At 39.3% G+C, this 26,340-nt stretch overlaps 1 protein-coding gene across 1 annotated transcript in view; it reads right to left on the bottom strand.

Annotated features, from left to right (window-relative positions):
• The window catches only part of SELL (selectin L), a gene marked incomplete at both ends in the record, with an annotated part of 61,136 nt that overhangs the window by 27,662 nt on the left and 7,134 nt on the right, over window positions 1–26,340 (bottom strand). Inside the window, 7 exons of the mRNA XM_079723838.1 lie at window positions 10,425–10,443; window positions 10,792–10,866; window positions 14,357–14,485; window positions 16,169–16,354; window positions 17,883–18,068; window positions 24,102–24,209; window positions 25,160–25,546. Of these exons, the coding sequence (XP_079579964.1) occupies window positions 10,425–10,443; window positions 10,792–10,866; window positions 14,357–14,485; window positions 16,169–16,354; window positions 17,883–18,068; window positions 24,102–24,209; window positions 25,160–25,546 (1,090 nt within the window). The remainder of the gene's footprint in view (window positions 1–10,424; window positions 10,444–10,791; window positions 10,867–14,356; window positions 14,486–16,168; window positions 16,355–17,882; window positions 18,069–24,101; window positions 24,210–25,159; window positions 25,547–26,340) is intronic.

The raw sequence follows: 26,340 nt of genomic DNA, 5'->3' as shown, positions 1-26,340 counted from the left end.
TCTCTTCCACCACTTGTCTTCGTGAATCCAAAGCCATTTTGACATATCCTTGACTCAATCCAATATTAAGAATAAATGAGATATGTTCAAGCGAGGAAATATAACAAAGGAGGGACTTTCCTACAAGATCTTTGTAAAAGAAAAAAAAAGAACATTTGCATAAACCATTTTTAACCAGAGTCATTGTTTTGTGCCTTTCCTTTCTGAATGCTTTGTTACACTCCCTTGCAGTCCCCCTCCCTGTCTCTGGACCCCAACCAGTCAGAGACCAAAGCCTTGATCATGTTTCACTTTGGAATCTTCCTGGCTCCAGCGTAGTCATCATGCTTGAATGATTACATTTACTGACCAGTCTCCCTGCTTCCTCTTCTTTCCATTCCTAAACCCCTAGACGTGCTGATCTTCCCAGAATATCACTATGATCCTGTCCCTCTCTTGCTCAAGTTTTCCCAGAAACTACTGAGTAAACTTCACCAGTGTTAGTCTGGTGTTTAAAGCTATTCTGTACCTTTTTCATTGCTGGTTCTCTGCTAAGCTTATAAACCTGTCTGACGTCTCTGACTTCAACACCTTTGTCTTGGATACTTAACTTACCTTCTGGTTCCTAAGTAGACCTCCCTCAGAATCTACTTTAGCTATAAATTCTGTTGCCCTTTGACAAGTGGCCCCTGTCTACTCTGGACCGTGGTGTCTCTGAGCTTGCACACCCAGCATGCCATAGTTCACACTGCCTCCACTTGCAGTTAGAGGTGTTTTCTTCCCTCCACCTCCAGATGCTGGGTCCCTCAGGGCATGACTCAGCCCCTGTGTGTTCCAGCCTCTGGTAACATTTCTTATAATAGGGAGTTTTCAGTAGATGTTTAATTGGTTAGTTGAAAACCACTATCCCATGCCGTCAGCCCCTCTTCACACTAAACATGCCCATGTAATTTAACATTCAATAACCATTTTGAGCATCTATTGACCTCCATATATAGAGATGTGTTCTAAGGATGCTGAGATCAAGAAACACAGCCTGGGGCTTCCCTGGTGGCGCAGTGGTTGAGAGTCCGCCTCCCGATGCAGGGGACACGGGTTTGTGCCCCGGTCTGGGAAGATCCCACATGCCGCGCAGCGACTGGGCCTGTGAGCCATGGCCACTGAGCCTACGCGTCCGGAGCCTGTGCTCCGCCGCAACGGGAGAGGCCACAACAGTGAGAGGCCCGCGTATCGCAAAAAAAAAAAAGAAACACAGCCTGTTCCCTCAAGGTCACTTTCTTGGATGATTTTGGTGTGAACTGGAGAATGGACACATTCTTTTCACCTGCTCAAGGAGCCCAGCATTAGTATTTGAAATCAAATCCGGGACTTCCCTGGTGGCTCAGTGTTTAAGAACCCCCCCTGCCAATGCAGGGGACGTGGGTTCGAGCCCTGGTCCGGGAAGATCGCACATGCCGCGGAGAAACTAAGCCCATGCACCACAACTACTGAGCCTGTGCTCTAGAGCCTGCCTGCCACAACTACTGAGGCCACGTGCCTAGAGCCCATGATTCACAACAAGAGAAGCCACCGCCATGAGAAGCCTGTGCACTGCAAAGAATAGCCCCTGCTCGTCGCAACTAGAGAAAGCCCACACACAGCAACGAAGACCAAAGTGCGGTCAAAAAAATTAAAAATTAAAAATAAACAAATAAATAAATAAAATAAAATCTACTTTGAGTGATTTTTTTAATTCCCTTTTCTCTTCAGCATTAGACACATAGCTCCTTTTATTTTATTTTTAATTTATTTATTTTTAAATTTTATTTTTTAATGTATTAGTTTAATATGTTTATTTTATTTTTGATTTTATTTATTTATTAATTTAAAATGTGTTAGTATCTGCTGCACAGCAAAGTGATTCAGTTATACATATATATTCTTTTTCATATTTTTTCATTATAAGATATTGAATATAGTTCCCTGTCCTATACAGTAGGACCTTGTTGTTTATCTATTTTATATATAGTAGTTTGTATCTGCTAATCCCAAACACCTAATTTATCCCTCCCTACCACCTTTCCCCTTTGGTAAACATAAGTTTGTTTTCTTTGTCTATGAGTCTGTTTCTGTTTTGTAAATATGTCCATTTGTGCCATATTTTAAATTCTACATATAAGTGATATCATATGATATTTGTCTTTCTCTGTCTGACTTCACTTAATATGATAATCTCTAGGTCCATCCATGTTGCTGCTAATGGCATTATTTCATTCTTTTTTATGGCTGAGTAATATTCCACTGTGTATATATATCACATCTTCTTTATCTATTCATCCGTTGATGGACATTTAGGTTGCTTCCATGTCTTGGCTATTGTAAATAGTGCTACTATAAACATTCGGGTGCATGCATCTTTTCAAATTAGAGTTTTCTTTGGATATATGCTCAGCATCATATGTAGCTCTATTTTTAAAGTAGCCTCCATACTGTTCTCCATAGTGGCTGCACCAATTTACATTCCCATCAACAGTGTAGGAGGGTTCTCTTTTCTCCACATTCTCTCCAGTATTTACTGTTTGTGGACTTTTTAATGATGGCCTTTCTGACTGATGTGGGGTGATACCTCGTTGTAGTTTTGATTTACATTTCTCTGATAATTAGTGACGTTGAGCATCTTTTCATGGGCCTGTGGACCATCTGTATGTCTTCTTCAAAAAAATGTCTATTTAAGTCTTCTGCCCATTTTCTGATTGGGTTGTTTGTTTTTTGGTATTGAGCTATATGAGCTGTTCGTATATTTTGGAAATTAAACCCTTGTCACACACAGCTCTTTTTAATATCACCTTTCCTTACTTGTTAAACAGATACTTACTAACCATGTGGACTTAAGTTATTTAATGTCTCTGAGCCTCAGTTTCCTAAAATTTGAAATGGGGATAATAATACCTGTGGCCAAGGATTAAATTCTATGAGGAATGTAACCCAGATGTCAGGTAGGGTCTCTCTGCCCCTTAAAATCCAGTTAGTAATGAATTTTGTGGATTATTATTAATAGATTATACAATGCATTACACTACTGATCATTATGGAAGCCCAAAACCCTCTCTAAGAGTTCTCAAAATTCCCAGACAGCTTAATTTTCATGGTCACTTTGGTACTGATTTTCTTCTAAATATTTTGTTTCTGCCAAAATATTTTGTTCCAACTTTGCTTTTTGTGGCTGTTCTTTCATATCTGCTGTTTTCCCAAACTAAGGAAGCAGTCTCTTTACCTTAAACTCCTCCTTCAAAGCAACCTGAATACGGGTCTGTGTTTGTAGTAGAATATTTACAGGTTTGTGCTTGCAGAGAATAGGAACTTTGAATGGGAAGAGCATAAATGTCCAAAGGATAACTTAATTAATTTTCCACAGTGTGGTTTGGATCTAAAGCCTCTTTCTTGCCTCATCTCTTCTCATTAAATTATTATGGAGTTAGGTCTGTTTCAGACATGTGTCAAAGAACAGAGCACAGTCTTAGGGGTGAAAACTAGGGCCACGCATGGGAAGCAGGTAACATTCAGGGGACAGATTTTTCTTATCAGAGCTAAAGTCATAAGATTAAATCATAATTTAATAAACTATTTCTCAAGGAAACTAAAATAATATAGCCCAGATCAACTGAGCTCTGGCAAACAAATCCAGAGGAATGGATCATTCTGTGTCCCTTGGATTCTGTTGATTTCACAAAGGCTGGTATTCCGGGTTATGGGAGAAAGGGGTTATTTCATTTAATCTGGAGCATAACTGTGTAAGGAAGATAATGGTATCCCTATTTCATAAATAAATCTGGAATTCAGAGAGTTTAATGACTTACAGGTTCACCCCATAGAGGCAGAGACAGGATCCCAACCAAGTGGGTCTGATTCCCCAAACCATTCCCTTCCATCTCACCCCAGCAAGGGCACAGGTAGCAGAGCTGACCTTCTGTGGTGAAAATCCGAGCACTGGGTTGCAATTTGAACACAAGTGAAGGACCCTCTCTAGTTTCTAATCTCAGGAGAAGGCCTCAGACCTGCTTCTGTTCAAGACCTTGCATAAGACCCAGAATCCTACACTAAGAAAGCACGAAAGACAAGATTTGGGTGGGAAAAAAAATCTACATTTAAGGTTCAGTTCGCAAAGCAATTTCATACCCAACTCAGTCATTGCAATAACCCTGTGAGGTAAACAAGGCATATTTCATTCTTACGACTAAGTCTCAGGAAGGTTAAACCCAAGGTCTTTGAGAAATTTATTTTATGAATCTTTATTTATTTATTTATGAATCTTATGAATCTTTATTTAAGGAATGTGGCATGACATAATTCCTAAGATCATATAGTAGCCTTAGGGCTTAAGCTTAGGACTGTGTTTTTAAGTCTGTATACCTCTTACCCCCAAGAAGTAGCCTCCCCTTGTGTTCTTTGATCCTGATGTCTTAGTTGAATAAGCTCTTGCAATCAGGGCTGCCATGGGAGTCCATGCAGGCTGTGCACTGTATAACTCTGACGGATGCATTCTAAGCTACATGAATGTGAATGGCGCATCCTCAATTTATGGTGCACAGCATGGAGAATCTTTTGCAACAGCCCTTGGTGTTGTGCAAAATCTGAGATGACTTTGAGAAAGGAACATGTAATCATTACAAAAAAAAATCATTCTCATAAAATGTAGACGTTTATATGAAAGCTGTATTGGCCATGGCGCAAGGAGGTATTTCCAACTACTTTTCACACAGGGCCCTATTCTCTTATAAGAATTCAGCCCTTGACATTAGCTGAGTATCTGTATGGGTTATCACATGCCATGGAGAGGGAGTTCGCAGCAAGTGATATCAACAGTACACTGTGTTCTCTTTCAGATTTATTGAATACACATTTACTTAAGTGTCAAGTAATGAATTAGACATTCCAGGGATGTGGCCCAGTTTCTGCCTTTAAGGGGATAGAATTTCACTGGGGAGAAAACACACATATCATAATTTTAAAAATAACAAACTAGGTAGCATTTTTAAAAAAAACTGTATTTAAGTACAAAATTGCATGTTACTGACTAACCTCGCAGTAGGACGCCAGGAAGGGGAGTTTGTCACAGGTTGGACTAATTAAGGACTTGTTATGAAAACAGTGGTAAGGGTGGGGGATGCCCGAGATGAATCATAAAGAGTAGATAGAATCTAGGTGGATACATAAGAGGATTTGGGGGTGAGGAAGGACCCCCAATAACAAAAATGAGACATTAAAACCCAAATCCCCCAAAAAAACCCCAACAGTGCAGGCTATCTTTCTCATCTCTCGTTTTGCTTGGTGGTCATGAGCTGCTCCGTGTGGAAGTCAGGCAACTGAGAAGGGGAGATGGCTGAAGAAGGCGGGAGCCTGGAGGCAGTTAAATAGGATGGCCTCCATTTATAGAAGCTGGGGCTGCAGTGCAAACAGGACTTTTCCTAGTTGCAGCAGATCCCCATTACTCTGCTGGAGCTGGAAAGCAAGGGTAACATCAATTTTATAAACTTTCTATAGGAATATGTCTCCACAGTACACTGGAGGGCTGGGGAGGTAAAATGTGATCTGTAACAAAACTGAGCCTGTAGTTGCCTATGTATCAAATTTTCGCTCTATTTCAAAGTATATGTCATCATGTACGGCTCAGAATTGAAGCTGGAAGCCAGAGTCGAGAAAGAGAGTGAAATTGGCATATTTATATTCCACAGTAATCCTTTTCCCATGGTCTTGTTTGTCCATGGAAAAAAGAATAAAATACTGAGCTATAAAACCCACAACTGTGCACTGAAACTTGGGGGGAGGGTAGGGGTGATGGGGCAAAATGGAAACAGAAGGAGCAGCTGGTTGTATTGAAAATTTTCAGATGCACTGAAATAGACACACTTCATCTTCAGTGTAGAAGATGCCACCAGGCAAAACTTTGCATGGAGGAGGATTCGAAGGATCCAGTGACACTTCAGTTTCCCAAGAATTTTCTTTCACAGCAGGTCATTTAATATGGCTCATCCATGCTGAATGATAAACAAGAGAAAATAAATTAAACTCAGGAACCTAAAAATTGCAAAAATTTAAGTGTTGGTAGTAAAGGTAAATAGTCACTAAAGGTCAGAAGAGTAAAGGAACTCTTTCAGATGAGTTACAAGATGCAGGACATTCACTAAGGCACAGGAATGAGAAGAAAACCCTAAAGCAATGCTTCTCACCCTTTCAGGTGCTTACCACCCTTTCAGGTGCTTACCACCTAGACACGGTGTTAAAACACAGACCCGGATTCAGGTCTGGGTGGGCCTGAGATTCTGCATTTCTAACAAGCTCCCTGGTAGTGCTCAAGTGGCTAGTCCTCAGAACACACTGAGAGAAATTTTGGCGGTACAGGCTTTGTCTTCATGTCTAATGAATATGAAGGGCATTTTGATAGATTTTGAACAGTGGAAAGTCAGAAAAGTAAAATAAGACATATTTAAATGGAAAGAGAAATTAGAGAACATCAAAACTCGTGAAAGGTACGGTAGTGGTTCTGCACGCCTGATTCTGGTGGGATATGATTTAAGGAGATGATGACAAATTTGGTTTTGTGAAAAGAAAAATGACACTTGTGTGTGTAAAACAATTCATTCTTGGAGAGAACAAGGGAGAACCAAATAGGGCATGTCTGAATAACACCTTTCAAAGGGAGAACCAGATTCTGAGACTCTGCTGTCATGGTGAACTGCCAGGGTAAACCACAGTTCAGCAGCTGCAAGCGTGCTTGCCAATTACAGAGATAAAAATGTTTCTGAAAACAAAATTTCATATATACCTCCTCTCTGAGGTTGGCATTGTATCTTCCTGTGTATCTTGGGTGTAGCTTTTACCCAGGCAGAATTTAGACTCTAGAAACCAAATGAGGTGATAAACAGAACCAGTTTGCAGAAGAGTCAAAATAACCCAGCAAGAATTGAAACCACAAATGCACTAGGAGTCAGTTATTCACGAACCAAATGCTAATAGGAATCAGCACAAAGGACCATGAGTGTTGGCTCAAGGGCTTAAAAAAAACTGATACATGGTGTTGAGTGTGATACCTTTGGCTTGTTTTAGAAACACACCCTACTTCTTCCACTCCACCCTTCCTCAGTGCCATCACACAATGGTTTCAGTGCAAAAAAATTACAATACTGGAGGAGGAGGGTGTCTGGGACTTACACCTCCAACCTGGGTTCTAGAAGCATAAACGTTAAGAACATGATCTTTGGATCTAGATGGATGCAAATCTCAGCTTTGCCATTTATTCAGTGACCTCAGGTAGTTAATTAAGTTCATCGTTCCTTCACCTTACAATGGAAATATTAATAGTACCTACATCCACAGGCTTGTAGGCAATCTTTAATGATTTAAGACATTCAAGACACTCAGAACAGTGCACGGCATGGAATTAACATTTGATAAATGTTTGTTACTATTGTAACTAACTCTGTCACTAGCTCAGGCACCATAGGAAAGTTATTTAATTAGCTCAATTATCAAGAGAGTTTGAATGCCAAGATCCTTTCCAGAACTAAAATTCTATGATTCTATGGTCACTTTGGCCAGTAAATTTGAAGTATCCCAAGGCAGCTGGGCAAATCATTCTTCTTTGCTACATCCTTCTAGAATGTCTGGTGAAGTGTGCAAGACCTGTGTTGATGGGGCAAGGCTTCTCTTCCAACTTCTGGTCACAGCTCCTCAATACACCATGGGCTCTAGGTAGTTCTACTCACTGGCCCCTGAATGTTTTCAGAGTCCCAGTACCATACCATTTACATCATTTCCCTCTTCCAGACTGCCCTCCCTACTTCTGTCCATACACCTAAATCCTATCCATCCTTAGAAAACCAACCCAGGTTCCACCTTCTTTGTAAGGTTTTCTGCGGTCACCAAACATCTTCTGTACTGAAGAAGTCTGGTCTTCAATACAGAATTCATTGACAGTTACCATATTCTGCCTTTATTTTTCTGAAGTTTTTTTCTATATTTCTGTCTTAACTTCCCAACTAGATAATAATCTCCCTGAGGTCTGGCACAAGGATTTACTTCTCTTGGTGTCTCAGTCAAGCTTAACATTTTTCCAAAAAAAGGTGTTAATAAACAGGTATTGATTGGTTCATTGTAAAAATCAGTCCGTTAAACTTAACATGGCAATTAGCTTAATATGGTACTTAATCCTAATGCTCTTCCTGCCAGCATCTCTTCCTGTCCCCCAAGGACATCTGAAAAATTGATCTGCTTCCATCTAGTGGCAATTAAAACACAGGTGGTTCCTGTGGCCAGAAAACAGCTCTGGGTAGATTGTGCCAGAAAAGACTTTCACTCAGTGGGTGTGAGCATGAAAGAAATCTTTGTATCTTGTGGATTTCCTGCCCACAGAGATAGGGAGTTCAGCCTAGAGAAGAGTCAGGGACCCCATCTACACTCTCTAATGGAAGATAGGGCAATAAAAGAACATAGAATAAAAGAAACTTCACTGACCCTATGTCCTCATCCAGTTACCCCTCCTGACTCTTTCATCTCCTTCCAGCCAAGTTTTATGAAAAAGATAATGTATACGTTCTGCCTCTATGTTCTCATCCCCACTGATTCCTCGACCCCTGGCTACAGGACTTCTGTCATGACCTCAGCATTGAAAACAATTTCTCTACTGATACCCTTATTATATCCAGTGGATCGTGGCAGTATTTGAAATAGTTTCCATTTCCCTTTTTCCTTAGGATCATGACCCCGTACTTTCCTCATTTTCCTTCTACATCTCTGGGAACCTCTTCCCATTCGCCTTTACCTTAGCTGACTTGTTTGATATTGACCTTCCTCTGGCTCCTACCCTCTCTCCCACACCCTCTTCCATTCTCACACTGCACATACTCCCTGAGTGATTGTACCTGCTCCTGAGATACAATTACCTCCTATAATGTGAGAACCTACAAATCCATTTCTTCTGCCCCAAGGTAGCCCTTTTGCTACAGATAGAATCAACGGATTACGGTTGAACCACAGACACCTAAATTTTAACAGGTACAAAACTGAACCCATGATTGCCACCTCCAAAACTTCTCATTCTTTCGTGTTCCCTTCTCAGTAAATAATACAGTAGAGATGGTAACCACCCACCAGTTCCCAGATCAGAACCACGGCAACTTACTTGATTCTTCTCCCTCTCTCTTAGCCAATTAATAATCATATTCAGTTGATTCTACCACCAGTTATCTCATGAACTCACCCTCATTGCTATTGCCCTAGACAGGCATCATCGGCTTTAACCTAATAACTTCAAATACCTCCAAAACAGTTCTTTGCCCCCAGAGACATTCATCTCCCATGTTTGCATACTTTTATGCAGAGTGATCCTCCCAAGATGCAAATTTCAGCATGACATTCACCTGCTTCAACCCCTGTTACTAATACCCCAAAGACCTCAAGATTAAGTCCATACTCCTTCATACGGCTTATAAATTACTTTATAATTGTCCTCTGTTGCCTTCTGTCTCTCCACTTTTTCTTTTGTACTTTAAAGTACAGCTCACTAAACTACTAAGGACTTGTCAGTAACAATCTGTGGTTGGTAGGATGGTTGCCTGAACAAGAAACCAACCTCCTCAGGCACCATCTTGCTTCATTTCCTCCAGCATTTGGAAAGGTACCCAGTTGTCTAGCTGGGTAGTCTGTCACCAAAGTCTCGTCTCCATTGTTCATTTGACTTATACTTTCCTTCTTAATATTTCAAAGCAAGTCACTAAACCCTGAAACTGAGAAGTGTTTTGCTATCTTCATTTCTGCCCGGTGGGCCTTGTATTTTCACATGTATGTGTTTCTGCAATTGAAGAAATCTGAGGGTCAAGAACAAGCCAAAAAACTTCCCCCTCTTTGGGGGAAGCTGCAAGTAGAATTCAGGCTCCCCACATTTCTGAAGGTCAATGCCTATCAGAGGTCATTTGCCATCTTGTGCTAGGTGCTGAGGGCCTGGTGTCTGGAATTATACCTTGTTCTTAGAGCCTGGGATTCATTAGTTTTTCAATAAATCCTTGTTGACTTGAATGTTTCCTGAATACTGTATTTAGCATTGCCCCCATGTTCAGCCAGAATAAGAAGAAATAAACATAATGCTTCCAATCCTCAAAGAAAATTCAGAAGCAATCAGAAAAAACTGTCTTTACATAAACTACCCCTTCTTAATAGGGCATTACTTGTTCATTCATTCATTCATTCAGCTCCTCTAACACTAAAAAAACTGACAGCTTTTAAGGAAGGTTAGTAGATTTATTACTTTATCTGGAAACTTCATTTGGATGAGACCCCATGTAAATAACTATTAAGGAGTTAATGTGTCTAGCTATAACAGCAAGTATTAAGATACTTAATACTTACCCTCTGTAAGAAGAGGGTAGAGAAGACATCAACAGATATCAAAACTTCTTGCTGATAAAACTTACCTTCTCCGAGACTTTTTGCCTAAAAATAGAAGAGAAAAATGGCATCAGAAAAAAGTAGACAATTTCAATTTTTTATACTTAGGGAGAAGGGAGATTCCCTCTCTCAAAACTGTTTCTTGAAGTGTATTTTGTATTTGTTAGGTGGACCGCATGGTGTGTAAGGGGATTTGAGGTACTGTCTTAATGTTCTAATTCGAACAGTGGTAGATACTTATTCAGAACAGACTCATTCATGCAGATGCTTCTCAGAGCACCGTTTCATCCGCTGTACTGCTCATAAAGACAAGTCCAGCCTGAACTATCCGATGATCAGGCCCCATGTACCCATTCTTGTGTTTACACATCACGATCTGCCATCTCATCCTACCTGCAGATTCTTCCCTAAGAGATTCAGCTGCTAATACTGTAAGAATATGTATCATTACACTGCACGCCATCTTCTCTGTGAAAATCCACAAGAGAAATTACACTCAGGTCTCAGTGGTAGGAACTACATGCCTCATCTGGGTAACCACTGTGTTCTTATCTTACAAACACAGTGAGTATCATTACTGGTTATGTTTCCTTCTTTGACTGGCTACAAGGAAACTCAGCCAGATCTGAAATCCTCTTCTATCCTAACTTTACCCCTGGCTCTGACTTATTTTTGGTATTCTAAATTTTGGCCTTATTTTTCTTACTTTTAAACTAATTTTAATTTGCTGTGTTGAATGCATTTGGTAAACTATCTTACATTCTTTTTGAAAAAAGCAGACTATAAATAAGTAGATGAATGAACTGCAGGGCTAGGCTCCAGAGGAAATAAAAGCAAAAAATGTTTTTTGAGGAGAAAAAAATCACTGGGAGGCAATATATTTCTGTGTCTATAAAGCAGAGCTCCAGATCATCCAGTCTGGGTCCAGGTTCTTTTTTGCCAACTGTAGGGTGTCTTTGAATAGCTACTTATTCTCTCTAAGCTACCATTTCTTCATCTGTGAAAGGGGCATGATAATTATATTTTCCTCACTGAGTTGATAAAATGTATTCAAAGTATTTAGGCCAGGGCCTAGAGCATACATAGTGCTCAATTCTTGTTTTAAACCTTTAAAATGTTAGAAATTACTACTTTAATTATTTCTTCCAAAATTTAGCCTGCTGGTGACATGAGCCAAAAGCACTTGAGCAGGGAGAATTAAATCTGAATGAATTTCAGATTCCATTCATTTTCATATGAATATATTTTTCTTTTAGGAACAGTGAAACACATACATGAGCAAGAATCTGTTCCTATTGAGAAAGTTTCTTTTTCAAGAAAAAGGGAACTAAGAGGCCTGTGTTCAGTTTTGTGCCCTGTTCTCACCCTGTGTGTTGGTTCAGGTAAACAGTTCTTCTGTGGGTAAAAAAAATAGAGCCTTATTAATCTGAAGACCAGTGGTTTTAGGGAGCATATCTGGATGGGAGTCTGATCTCTGACTCTGGCCCCTGCTGATATGGAATTTCAGAGATTTGGCCTAAAACATCATTGCTTCAGTTTCCTCATTTACTGAACAGGGCCAGTAATGATGACTAATCAGAGAATGATGGTGCTAGGAGTAAAAAAATATTTCTAGACAAGCCCATGCACAGGGAGGCATGTTTCTAGAGCCCACCCTTATTCCCTTCTCCGAAAAAAGGAGCTGAAGTCTGGGTATTAAGACAACTAGGGCAGGGGCCAAAGTACAGGTTCAGAAGATCCATCTGAGGACAGGACAAGGGTCAAGAGTCTGGTCATTTCATTGGCTACTGTGCTCTAAATATTTGCTTGTCCCCTTTTTCCAGCTTTTGGAACACCAAAAGCCTATAAAATTATCAGATTGATGAATACTGTATACATGCAGATTTATTGTATTAGAAAAGCTCTAGGGGGTTAGCCTGGGAACCTATCCATCATTTCTAATAATTGTCTCTATAGGAAAAATATTCTTCGTGTTTCAAAGAACTAACTTACAACTAAAAGTTTTAGAAGGCAAAGTCACTTGAAAGTTGGAGCTATCAGAAGATGTTTCACAAATGAAGACTATTTAGTGTGTGATTAAAAATACCCTGACTTTCCTACAAAGTCAGTGATCTTTTGGGGTTTCTGTTCTCTTGTGCTCTTTGTTGGCGTAATTGTAACTAGCCTAAGTGCCCGTTATCTGTTTCCTGTTTGCCCCACACTGATTCCCCCAGTAGGGGCATGCAGTTTTCAAGTTATCAGTTTGAGATCTTGTACAGAAATGACTCCAGGGTAAAAAAAATTGCAAAACAACCCCACTGCTTTTCTCACCACTGCTTATAGTACAGCCTTAGGCAGCATCCCACCTCCTGCACCCCACAACTAAATACACATGACTTCAATTCTATTCTTTTTATTCTACTAACATTTATTAAAAGATTTTGGAATTTGAGAATATCTCCTTACTAAGGTGACTCCCAGCCCCAAAGTCCTTAATGATTACTTAGATAATAGCCCTCTTATCCCAGAGGGTGGAGTGTAAATTACCCACTCTATTCTCAACCCCCTCACTTCTGCCAAGGTCACTCAAGGCAGGAGGAAAGAAAGGATGATTGGGGGCAGTCTTTAAGTCTCAATGGAAAGGATAATCAACGGTGGGAGAAGAATCTCATTCTTTTTTTGCCTTAATGCCATATTTAAGTAAATAGCATAGTACTCTAAGACAATGGAAGTTCCAAGAGCAAGAACAGAGACATTTTAACTGCTCAGGGCTCTTACTTTACAGTTACTGAAGTTCTTGCACATCAACAGCACCCCCGTCCACTGTGTTTCTGGGTTGGTTATAAAACTACTCTAGTACCCTTAGTCTTAAATTTGGAATGAAAGATCAGGTCATAGCAGAAGACCATTAGGGATTGGTAGATAATATTCCTGCAGTTGCCAGTAAGAATAGGTGGTGCGACAGCCTTTACATACCATATTCATGGAATAGAATACATACTAATTAATTTGATGGAACTGAAATTAAAATGGCCCCACAGAGGCAACACAGAGCAGTTGTTTAGCAGTTGTTTTGAGGTCATTGATGGCCCCTGAACTTGAAGCAGGGTTATCTTTAAAGCTGCCTAATATCCATACATGTCGTAATCTTGAATGTGTCTGTCTGATGACTTTGGCCAAATGTGGCAGCACATACCCAAGGCCTGCCTGTCTATGGGCCTGTAACTGGAAGGTTTGTCCCACTTGAGGGTTTGGACACACTCAGGAGGGAGGTGGGGGCAGTGATGCTGTTGTTCTTCTCCAGTGGTGTTTCATCTACTATTCCAAGCAGCAGATACTAGTTTCTTGAGGCAGCCCTCCTTAATCCCTCTTCTCTAGTCCAGAGTGGATGGAAAGCATGAGTATGGGGTACATTTGGTTAAAGCTGTAACCTTGGTGAATAGACACTGGGGAGAAAATGTGGAGATTTCCCTAAGGGACAATACAACTCCCACATGTCAGGAGCCAGACAGGTATCTGACTCTTGACAAGGCTAGGTATTTGGGAGGAGTGCTTTGAAAACCTTATGGGACATTAGATTCACTTCCTAGTGTAATTGCACTGAAATCAAAAACATGTAGGCTCTTATAGGACAAGATCACGTATCCTTTTTTTTGTTTTTTAGAATTAAATAATAGCAAAGAACCACTACAATTTCTCATTTGTCTGTTAACACCCTGGCAACGGTGTTAGCAAGGTACCTTGAAGACAGTAGGCATTTTTAGAAGATTTGTCAGAATGAAAAGCAAAAATCAGCCAACTTGTTTTGATGAAAGTGTGTTCTGAGCTGCTTCACACATCTCCAGAGACTGATGTCTATAGAACCCAGAGCTTGGTATCCTGCTTTAGCTGAGGCTTTCGTACTTAATTTCCTGTGGGTTTCTATGTTTTTTTCCACTTTAAAGTTGTATTATTTTTGTATGAAGGTAAACTCACATACCTTTTTTTAATCTCCTTGCCAGCCAAATGATAAATGCCAACCCACAGAATGTGGTAACCATGACTGCCACCGGAATGAAGAGGGGGTTATAGTCACTCTCCTTGACTATTGAGAAATTCCTGTCCACTTCTGCAAGAGAAATCAGTAAGGCATGTAGTATGAGGCCACAAGCATTATTTCCTTAGTGCCTTCTCATGACATTAAACTTTCTTCCTTCTTACATCTTCTAATAATTGTCCATTTGATGCTATTTGACAGATGAGGAAATCGGCATGGGAAAGCCCATGATGAGTCTATAGCAGAGAAAAGACTAGACCAGCTTTTCTAGCTCAACACCTATAGAATCTCAATACACAGATTTGTGATTCATGGAATTCCTGAGAGATGTACCTAAATATTTTGGCAAAAAGTGGTCATCATTGTATTTAGCTCCATGGCCTTGTTCAGTGGTTGGGACTCAAACACAGAGAAGAGCTAAAAAGTTAAGTACAACTTCAGGAAAAATAAAAGCCAGTGATCTGAACCAGGCAACTTATCAATAAAAGGAATCTATTCTCTGTCCTGGCTATTGTAAATAGAGCTGCAATGGGGATATACGTATATGTATAGCTGATTCACTTTTTTATAAAGCAGAAACTAACACACCATTGTAAAGCAATTATACTCCAGTAAAGATGTTAAAAAAAAGGAATCTATTAATGCTTTGAAGCAGCTGTGCAGACATATGCACATGCTGTTACATGCCAAGGACCTGCACTAATCTGTCTTTCAAATGATGTAGTCCTACCATTTCCCTCATAAATAAGTAAAAGGGTACATCTATATATCCTCTTATAAGTATGAACTAAGTTCATGTGGGGACCTTTACTGAAAAAATACTGATATGAAAAAACCTATCTTCTGATACCACCAATTGAAGAAACTTACTTTTGTATATTGGCACAGCATCTGACTGTCCCTTATTCTTCACATTACTTTGATGAACCCTTTCAAGGTGCTTCCATCCCCACACCGAAATGTATAATGGAAAGGAGGTGCAAGTTCCCAGAGGATCCAAACAAAGGACACCTATGGGCTGCGTGAGGATGAGGAAACGGACAGTAGTCCAGCCTTAAAAGGAAATGCCCCATAAGCCTGATGTACAATCCTCCCCTAAAGACCCCATGCCATGTCCCCAGTTCTCTACCTCACTTCCTGGCCCTGGGCCACAGAGAGATCAGCTTCTACAAATCCTACCATTTAAAGACTTCTGTCACTGGTATAGATAGTCTTCAGAGAAAACATGGGTAGCTATTCTTTCACATGCTAATTTAACGTGGATTAATTTAGCATCTATTTCCAGGTGCTGTGTCAGGTGGAGGGTATATAGAGATGAGGAAGACACATCCTCTTATGCACAGACAGATTTGGGAGGCATCAGCTTAGTGATAATTGAGAAGTATCCATTACTTTGGGAATTAGGTGGTCATTGGTGACTTTTGTAGAGACATTTTAGTAGACTAACAGAGAAGTGAGATTGTAGTGGAATAGAAAAATGGATAAGAAATAAGTCGGTATAGACAGTGAGTTTAGATGTTAAGGGTTAAGATAGAAGGAGTTGATAATTGGCTGAAAAAAAAAGGGAAATCACTGTCATTGAAGGAAGAGGCAAGAGCAGCCAAGGATTTTATGGTAAATTAATGTGTACAAATGTTTTTAAGTGACATACATTTAGCAAAATAAACTTAAAAGTTTAATCTATCTTTCCCCACCATCTGCTTATCAATCAGCTACCTCTTTAAGTCTTTAATATATTGAGGCAAACTTACTCACTTTGACATATTGGACTAGGGCTGGACCAATTTCCAGATGATCCACAAATAGTTTTCTTTTCCCCAATTAACTCAGCTCCTTCTGAGCAGCTGAAGGTACACATGGAGGTAAAGCCGAAGTTGACCAGGGGGTGATTACAGTCCATGGTTCCAAAATCGGGTGCTGTTAGAGGCTCACAATGAATCACTTCAGTGAAAAAGAAAAAAATCAGTATTTCTGAGCAGAGACCCTCCCATGACAAACAGTTTTTAGGCAAACTGCCTAACTCAACTGTGGAGCCATTGACATGAATCTAACATTTCTAATTTCTAGAAATTACTTCTGATGATGCTTCCAGAGTTTATTTTCTTGAGAATGATGGAGAGTGGTGAGTCAGAGGTGAAGCCAGGAGAACACAGAAAGCCCTGGGTGGGCAGGGGGGCATTGGGGAGAGGAGGGGAGGGTTGGCTCTTTCAGATTGCTGCCCCAGCCCTGGTAACACTCCATCTGCTGGAAGTGCCATGCTACGTGGCCTTGGCCTCAAGAGCTCTTATGGTGCATTATCAATGAATGTAGAGAATTTTCACTCTTTCACCTCTTCTAAAGTCTACCCAAGCAGTTTTGAAAAACATCCCCATTCTCTGAAGCAAGTCCCTCAACTTTTATAAAATTCAGCAGGTTGGTCAATTAGTTCTATGATTTCAAAAAATGATTTGGATAGTTCTTTTGAGAATTCAGCCACTTAAACAAGTGAGTCAAAAGCATAAATGTAGAAAATGTAACCAAAACTTCGCAAGTTTAGACACCACCAGTTTTTCCCCTAAAGGGATAATCTTCTTGACAGTAAAAAAGAAAAAACCAAAGAACACCATATTTCAAATGAAAAAAAAAATCAAGAGATTGTGTTTTTGTTTTTCATAGAATTTGCTATTCTCCTGAGAGTTCATGGAGGAGGAAATCTAAAAAATGATTTTAAGAATAAACCAAATAAAACAATCAAAAAAGACCTCTAGCCCCCCGACTCGAAAAAAGGAAATTGCTTGCTGTTAAGTAGGACACCACATAAAATAGGTGTTATTGAAAGGAGAGAACAACAAAAATTCAACTGCAGTTCAGCAAGACTGATTATTTATGCCATAGCAATGAGAAAATAAAAATAAAATAAAATAAAAATGCAGTATAGGGCTTCCCTGGTGGCGCAGTGGTTGAGAGTCTGCCTGCCAATGCAGGGGACGCGGGTTCGAGCCCTGGTCTGGGAAGATCCCACATGCCGTGGAGCGACTGGGCCCATGAGCCACAATTACTGAGCCTGTGCGTCTGGAGCCTGTGCACCGCAACAAGAGAGGCCACGATAGTGAGAGGCCCACGCACCGCGATGAAGAGTGACCCCTGCTTGCCACAACTAGAGAAAGCCCTCGCACAGAAACGAAGACCCAACACAGCCATAAATAAAAAAATTAAAAAAAAACACAGTATAACCACACTGTATTGCTGAAAATTATATATATATTCTGTGACGTAGTCTCAGAGATATTTGGTTGTTATTTTTTGTTTGTGGTTTTTCTGTTTAATTAGTAAAAATAACCTCTTTGAAAATCATCACAGTATAATCTAAGTTAGGTTAAATTATGCTTCAAAAGAGGATACAGACTTCTTAGCAAGACTCTACTACATTTTCTCAGTCTATAAACACAGGATTGCCATGACTAAACCTCTAGTCTGAACAGTAACTCACCTCGACATGTTGGCTTTGGAGATGACCAGTTTCCAAATGGTCCACAAGTGGTTTCTTCAATCCCAACTATGTCTGTTCCCTCAAAGCAGTTGAAGGCACACTGTGATGTGAAGCTGAAGTTTCCCAAAGGGTGAATACAGGCCATGGTACCCAGCTCTGGGGCCTCCAAAGGCTCACACTGAGTCACTTCAATAAGAAAAAAAAAACACTGGGCAGTGTTCCAGGGACCTGATGACTGGGTTTGAATCTTAGCTCTGATACTTGATAAACAAGTGCCTTTAAGCACGGTGACTTAACCCTTCAGCTTAGCTTCTTTATCTCTGAAAGAGGGATAATGATAATTGTATTGACTTCCTAAAGTTGGTGTGGGAATTAAATAATTTAATGCAAGTCAAGGACTTAGAGCCTGGCTCATAGGAAGCTTTAATTAAACATTAGGTAATCTTATTATCTTTGGCATTACCTGGGGAGAGAGCCTTTAAATATAGATAGGTTTAAGTGGGAATGACCAGCTCAGTTTGGAAATAACTGTCACATCAAAGCCCCTGAGTATACTAGACTGTTGAAAATAGGAAGTTCGGAGAAAGACTGGGTGTCCATAACTGGTCTTCTTTAAAAGGGGAGAAGATAAAAGCTTTAGGAAGCATCTTAGCCTGGATTCTGTCTTCCCCATCTCTAGCTCAGTTCCAGAACTTTAGTTCTTTTGATTTTGCCAGTCCTCTCCAGAAAGTATGTCTACTTCCTTGCCTGATTGGTGGTGTAATAGATCAAATTAAGACTTGGAATTCAATCTTCATGTTTTAGACCCTGCCATGTCATTTAGGCAAATATTGCAACTCTTGTGTCTTATTCCTTATCAAATTTAAGCCATCATTTTAAACTTCTTCTTGAAAGTTCAATGAAGAATGAATTCAAGAAATGAGAAGAATTTTAATATTTTCCATATACAGTACAAGTCCAAATTAAAGTAACTTATGTTGTCCCATACAGTTCATGCCCACAAGCAAGTGCCTAGTCTCAATCTTACAGATGCAGTGATAAATAAGATTCTGACTGATCTCAAGTTGCTGTCAGTCTACTGGGGAATACAGACAAGAAAATCGATGACTTCAACAAATGTGGGATAAATAAGAAAGAAATATATGGAGCTATTGGAACACAGAACAGGGATGCTTAGCCTGTCTTGGCATCCAAAGAAAGCTTCCTGAGAGAAATGGTCCCTGAACTGTTATCTTCCAGATGAACAGGTGTGTTAGTCATGTGCAAAATGAGAAAGCCCTGAGCAAGTCAATGATTGATATACAAAGCAATATGGTAAGTGTGGAGAACTACAAGCACTTTGATGTTACTAGAAGGAAAGAGGAGGCAAGGGGTGATGTGAGATGAGATTAGGGAGAAAGATAGGAGCTAAGACAAAATGCCTTTATCTTTTTTCATTGGTTTAATGAGTATCTACTATATATCAAACATTACTCTATGCCTTGAGGAGTTTAGATTTTATTCTGTAGGACGAATGGTAGGTAGAAACTAAAGGGTGGATGGTCACATATGTGTGATGTTTACTTAATATTTAAAATTGATCAGATTGCCTATAGTATGAATAATATATTTGAGAGGAGCTAATTTAAAGATGTGGAACTCAGCTCAGAAATGACTGCAATAATCTAGGAGGAAGATAATGAAGGCAATAGTGTAGAGTTAATGAGTAGAAGACAAATTGGAGAAACAGTAAGTTATAAAAATGAGTAGTAACCTTCCAAGACTGAACCAGGAAGAAATAGAAAATATGAACAGACCAGTCACAAGCACTGAAATTGAAATTGTGATTAAAAACCTTCCAACAAAAAAAAAGCCCAGGACCAGATGGCTTCACAGACAAATTCTATCAAACATTTAGAGAAGAGCTAACACCTATCCTTCTCAAACTCTTCCAAGATATAGCAGAGGGAGGAACACTCCAAACTCCTTCTATGAGGCCACCATCACCCTGATACCAAAACCAGACAAAGATGTCACAAAGAAAGAAAACTACAGGCCAATAACACTGATGAACATAGATGCAAAAATCCTCAACAAAATACTAGCAAACAGAATCCAACAGCACATTAAAAGGATCATACACCATGATGAAGTGGGGCTTATCCCAGGAATGCAAGGATTCTTCAATATACGCAAATCAATCAATGTGATACACCATATTAACAAATTGAAGAAGAAAAAACATATGATCGTCTCAGTAGAAGCAGAAAAAGCTTTTGACAAAATTCAACACCCATTTATGATAAAAACCCTCCAGAAAATAGGCATAGAGGGAACTTACCTCAACATAATAAAGGCCATATACGACAACCCCACAGCCAACATCATCCACAATGGTGATAAACTGAAACCATTTCCACTAAGATCAGGAACAAGACAAGGTTGCCCACTCTCACCACTCTTATTCAACATAGTTTTGGAAGTCTTAGCCACAGCAATCAGAGAAGAAAAAGAAATAAAAGGAATCCAAATAGGAACAGAAGAAGTAAAACTGTCACTCTTTGCAGATGACATGATGCTATACATAGAGAATCTGAAAGATGCTACCAGAAAACTACTAGAGCTAATCAATGAATTTGGTAAAGTTGCAGGATACAAAATTAATGCACAGAAATCTCTTGCATTCCTATACACTAATGAAGAAATTTCTGAAAGTGAAATTAAGGAAACACTCCCATTTACCATTGAAACAAAAAGAATAAAATACCTAAGAATAAACCTACCTAAGGAGACAAAAGACCTGTATGCAGAAAACTATAAGACACTGATGAAAGAATTGAAAGATGATGCAAACAGATGGAGAGATATACCATATTCTTGGATTGGAAGAATCAATATTGTGAAAATGACTATACTACCCAAAGCAATCTACAGATTGATTGCAATCCCTATCAAACTACCAATGGCATTTTTCACAGAACTAGAACAAAAAAATTCACAATTTGTATGGAAACACAAAAGACCACAAATAGCCGAAGCAATCTTGAGAAAGAAAAGTGGAGCTGGAGGAATCAGGTTCCCAGGCTTCGGACTGTACTACAAAGCTACAGTAATCAAGACAGTATGGTACTGGCACAAAAACAGAAAGATAGATCAATGGAACAGGATAGAAAGCCCAGAGATAAGCCCACACACCTATGGTCACCTTGTTTTTGATAAAGGAGGCAAGAATATACAATGGAGAAAAGACAGCCTCTTCAATAAGTGGTGCTGGGAAAACTGGACAGCTACATGTAAAAGAATGAAATTAGAACACTCCCTAACACCATACACAAAAGTAAACTCAAAATGGATTAAAGACCTAAATGTAAGGCCAGACACTATCAAACTCTTAGAGGAAAACATAGGCAGAACACTCAGTGACATAAATCACAGCAATATCCTTTTTGACCCACCTCCTAGAGAAATGGAAATAAAAACAAAAATAAACAAATGGGACCTAATGAAACTTCAAAGCTTTTGCACAGCAAAAGAAACCATAAACAAGATGAAAAGACGACCCTCAGAATTGGAGAAAATATTTGCAAATGAAGCAACTGACAAAGGATTAATCTCCAAAATTTACAAGCATTTCATGCAGCTCAATATCAAAAAAACAAACAACCCAATCCAAAAATGGGCAGAAGACCTAAAGAGACATTTCTCCAAAGAAGATATACAGATTGCCAAAAAACGCATGAAGGAATGCTCAGCATCACTAATCATTAGAGAAATACAAATCAAAACTACAATGAGGTATCACCTCACACCAGTCAGAATGGCCATCATCAAAAAATCTACAAACAATAAATTCTGGAGAGGGTGTGGGGAAAAGGGAACCCTCTTGCACTGTTGGTGGGAATGTAAATTGATACAACCACTATGGAGAACAGTATGGAGGTTCCTTAAAAAACTAAAAATAGAACTACCATACGACCCAGCAATCCCACTACTGGACATATACCCTGAGAAAACCATAATTCAAAAAGGGTCATGTACCACAATATTCATTGCAGCTCTATTTACAATAGCCAAGACATGGAAGCAACCTAAGTGTCCATTGACAGATGATTGGATAAAGAAGATGTGGCACATATATACAATGGAATATTACTCAAACGAAATTGAGTTATTTGTAGTGGGGTGGATGGACCTAGAGTCTGTCATACAGAATGAAGTAAGTCAGAAGAGAAAAACAAATACCATATGCTAACACATATATATGGAATCTTAAAAAATGGAAAGTGGTCATGAAGAACCTAGGGGCAGGGCGGGAATAAAGATGCAGACCTACTAGAGAATGGACTTGAGGACACGGGGAGGGGGAAGGGTAAGCTGGGACAAAGTGAGAGAGTGGCATGTACATATATACACTATCAAATAAAAAACCGATAGCTAGTGAGAAGCAGCCGCATAGCACAGGGAGATGAGCTCGGTGCTTTGTGACCACCTAGAGAGGTGAGATAGGGAGGGTGGGAGGGAGGCTCAAGAGCGAGGTGATACAGGGATATATGTATATATATATAGCTGATTCACTTTGTTATAAAGCAGAAACTAACACACCATTGTTAAGATTATACTCCAATAAAGGTGTTTAAAAAAAAAAAAGGAGTAGTGTGTTACTTTGCATAAATGTAAGGGGAGGTGAGAGAGTTTTATACCAGAGTACCCATATAAATCGTGGAACCACACACTGAGATAAGGAATAAAAAAAGGAAAGCTGGCTGGGGACAATTGATTTTTCAGTCTTTTGGGCATCCCTAAGGTTATGCTTAGCGTATTTGGAGTTCGGGGCTGGATACATATTTGTCAGTCCAAAGTTCATGTAGATTTGTGAGTCCACATAAGTTGCTAGGTTTGACCAAAGGGGGCACATAAAGTTAGAAGAGCAATGGACAAAAGATGGAAGGTGAGACATAATAATAAGTGTATGGGCTTGGATAAGTGCCCATGAAGAAACCCAAGGAGAAACGATCATAGGTAGAAAGAAAACCAGGAAAGACTGATATGATGGAAACCAAGACAAAAACAGAGTAAAATCTTCAAAAAGGAGTGAAATGGGCATGCCAATGACATAAGAATTTTTTTAAATTTAGTAATCGATTGAAAGTAAAGTATTGGTAGAAGTCATGGCTCAGGAATTGACTGAAATGAGTCAGATCTGTTCCAGTTGGTTGATCATTTACATTTATTTTGGCTTTAATTCTTTATCTATTCATTGCAAGCACTGCTTTTTTTCGTATTATAATTTTCTATTTTATGCACCAGATACTTCAAACATAGTTCTGAAACTCAACCAGTATCAATCGAAGGACGTGAAGTTTCTTTCAGTAGTGAGTTGACTAGGTCAAAGACTCCATGTCTTTGAATCTACGAATTCTTTCCTTTCTGTTTCTACCACCGTGACTCTGAATGACTTCAATAGACCCCTGATGATGCTCTCCAGCTTCTCTCTTTTTGTTCAATCCATCTTATGTACCACTTCTAGGGTAATGGCCCTAAATGAAGGTGTTTAGATACTAAGTGGCCTCTCATTGTCAAATAAAGGGCAGATTCCTTCATTAGGCAGCTTTCAGTCTCCACAGGCTTACTCCAGCGTATCTGGCTTTCCATCACATTAAATTATAAGCATGTATAATTTCCACTACTTAACTGTAAATCCTTTAAGGTCAGGGTCTGTAATAGATTTGTCCTTGCACCCCCTGAAATGCCAGCCCAAGTAAATGCATTGGATTTATTATTATATTTTCCAACAGATACTGTATATCATGACGTGAACTTTTCTTGTTGGCCTTGCCCTGTCATGATCTTGAGGATGACGTGAAAAAGCAAGATTACCTTCTGGGTAACTCACCCTCCTAATGAAAATGTTATTGTTTCTTTCAGTTTCAGAGTTCTAATGAATCCAGCAAGCTTACTTGATTATGAATTCCTACCAAACCTGATTCATTATTGTAACCCTTACAGCTTTTATCCCAAAGCAATATTCTTTGTATCACTCAAAAAGACTTTTTGAGAAGTGAATTGAAACTTCATGCTGACTTATGAAATCTTTACGGAAAGGTAACAATATTGTGCAAGCATAGCCTACTGATCAAAACTTCTCATTTCTCAGAATGGCTAGTATGATTTTCCTTCAACCAACTTTCGTAAACTACAATACTTTACATAGGAAGAAACAAAGGAACAAAAGTGGCTTACCGAACTGACACTGGGGCCCGTAGTACCCCAAATCACAGTTGCAGGTGTAATTATTGATGATTTCCATACATTGTCCATGGCCGCTGCATGACCAGGGTCGACAAGAAGCTTTAAGGGGGTGAGAAATTATATTAAGATGAATACTTTTATAGTACTCCTAGTCATTTCTTTAGACATAGATAACTTTGGGGCTGTGACTACTTTAATAAACAGGAAAATTTTATTTGTACATTAATAGCATTTTTTGCATAAAAATCATATGCTAAAATTTTTATTTATGCAATATACTTGTCATACAGCCATAGACATTCTTTTAAGAATGAATTTACTAATGCTAATACTCTATAACATTTGAGGGAACTTACTGACATACATTGAAACTCTTGAAATTTCTTTGATTTTAAGGTAGTAAGTGGATTAAACTATGACCTGACCCCAATCGTTTCCGCAGTATGTTTGGCAATCCCTCTCTTTATAGAAAGTACTGAATAGAGATTAGAAAATCTGAACCTGCTACATTACTAGAGAGTCCAATTTACAAGAGACCAAATGAACTATGTTTCACTGTTAAAAATGACTTGGAAAAAATGTTGATTGCTTTGGAACTGTCATCATGGTCTCTACAGAAGTTTTCATACACCACAGATAATGAAACACTGCAAAGTTTCATTATATACAATTATATAAGATTAGGCCAAGAAGGAAACATGGCACCAAGCTGTCTACTTTACGAGGAGGAAATAGGTGACGTGAGCCTCAGCTCTTGGCTGGTTCCATCTCTCTGCTTCCACTTGCCTTATTATCAGCCACACTGGTTGTCTAGCTCTTCCTCCTTACTTTCCACATATATTTATCATCTTGATGTAAAAGTGATTCAGGGGTATAGATTTTGGGTATAGGGACGAGCCTCCCACACCCAAAATGCTCAGAAGTGACCTGACTCAAGCTTATTTAGAAGACTGGACTTATTTCAGAATGCCCTGGCAACTGCTCTGCCCCCCCAGGTTTCCATGGGGTTAGTGCCATCATTCTCAGAGAAGCAGTCTGCTCCCTCCTACCTGTGTAGCAGAGGGCTGTCTTTGCTTTGTGGCAGGCGTCGTCATTCCATTTCCCTGCGTCTTTTTCCCTCTTGATGTAGATCTCCACACAGTCTTCTTTACTCTTCTTGTTGTTGGGCTCCCCATCGCCCCAGTTCTCCGCTTCTTGGGTGAGAGATTTGTTGGTCCCTACCCAGGTCCACGCCCCTCCTACCTTCCGGATTCCTATCCAGTAGTATTTAGGACTGAAGGGAAGCGTCTTGTTCAGGTACTCAATCTCCCCCTTGTTTTGTATGGCAACTAAATCCGTGTAATTTTTTCTGCAGAACATTCTAGCCTTTTCCCAGGTCATGGGTCTTTTAGAATAATGGTAAGTCCAGCAATCGGTTCCATGATGTGAGAAGAAATCTGAAAGACATCAGTGTGAACTATGTAGCCTCGTGGTTATAGCTGAGAAGAGCCCAGATCTAATCCGGGCTGAGGCTGCCAGAGACAAGGAAGCTGACACCTCAAGAGGGTAAGTTACCCTCTTGAGGTGATGGAATTAGTCATTTGCAGATTTGAAGTAGAACCTAGAAGTTCTAGTCTTAATCACTTTTCACCATGATATAGAATACTTTTGCTCATAGCTCTATTTTAGATGAATTTGGTGGCTTTTTAGATTTATTTTCATAAAAAAGTTTTTTCTCAAAATTCTTTCAAGTAAAATTTAACCAACATTTTTTAGAAATTCATATTTCTTTTTCTTAGCAGCCGTCAATCATTTAAGTTTAATTTAAGTGTAATATCATATAGCCCTAAAATTTACTGTCCACTCTTTTATTTTGGGATAATTTCCTAAAGGCCAATATTTGTGTTTCTAAGGGAGAAGTAAAATAAGAACAGGAATAATGGCATACTTTTAAGTAATCTCTTTTATATCAAAAAGATAATGCTTTACCATAGGAGGAGCTTCTTCTGGGGAAAGCACACAGTCCAAGCCTTATATATCTAACTACATAATAAAAGGAACAATTGACAAAACCAAATGATGTAGGATTATGAAATTGATTTAGATTATGTTATGCACACAAAGATACTCAACTGATGGTGTATAATAATCATATGGGTGCTTCAAAGATGAGGGCTTTGAAGAAACCAAAACAAACACATAATTACACAATGATACCATAATAATATATGCCATTCTAAGCATGGTATGA

Source organism: Hyperoodon ampullatus, assembly GCF_949752795.1.
Source record: "Hyperoodon ampullatus genome assembly, chromosome: 2".
In the NCBI taxonomy this organism is placed as follows: domain Eukaryota; kingdom Metazoa; phylum Chordata; class Mammalia; order Artiodactyla; family Ziphiidae; genus Hyperoodon; species Hyperoodon ampullatus.
Note: the sequence above shows the minus strand (reverse complement) of the source record. Positions and strands in the feature narration are given on the sequence as shown.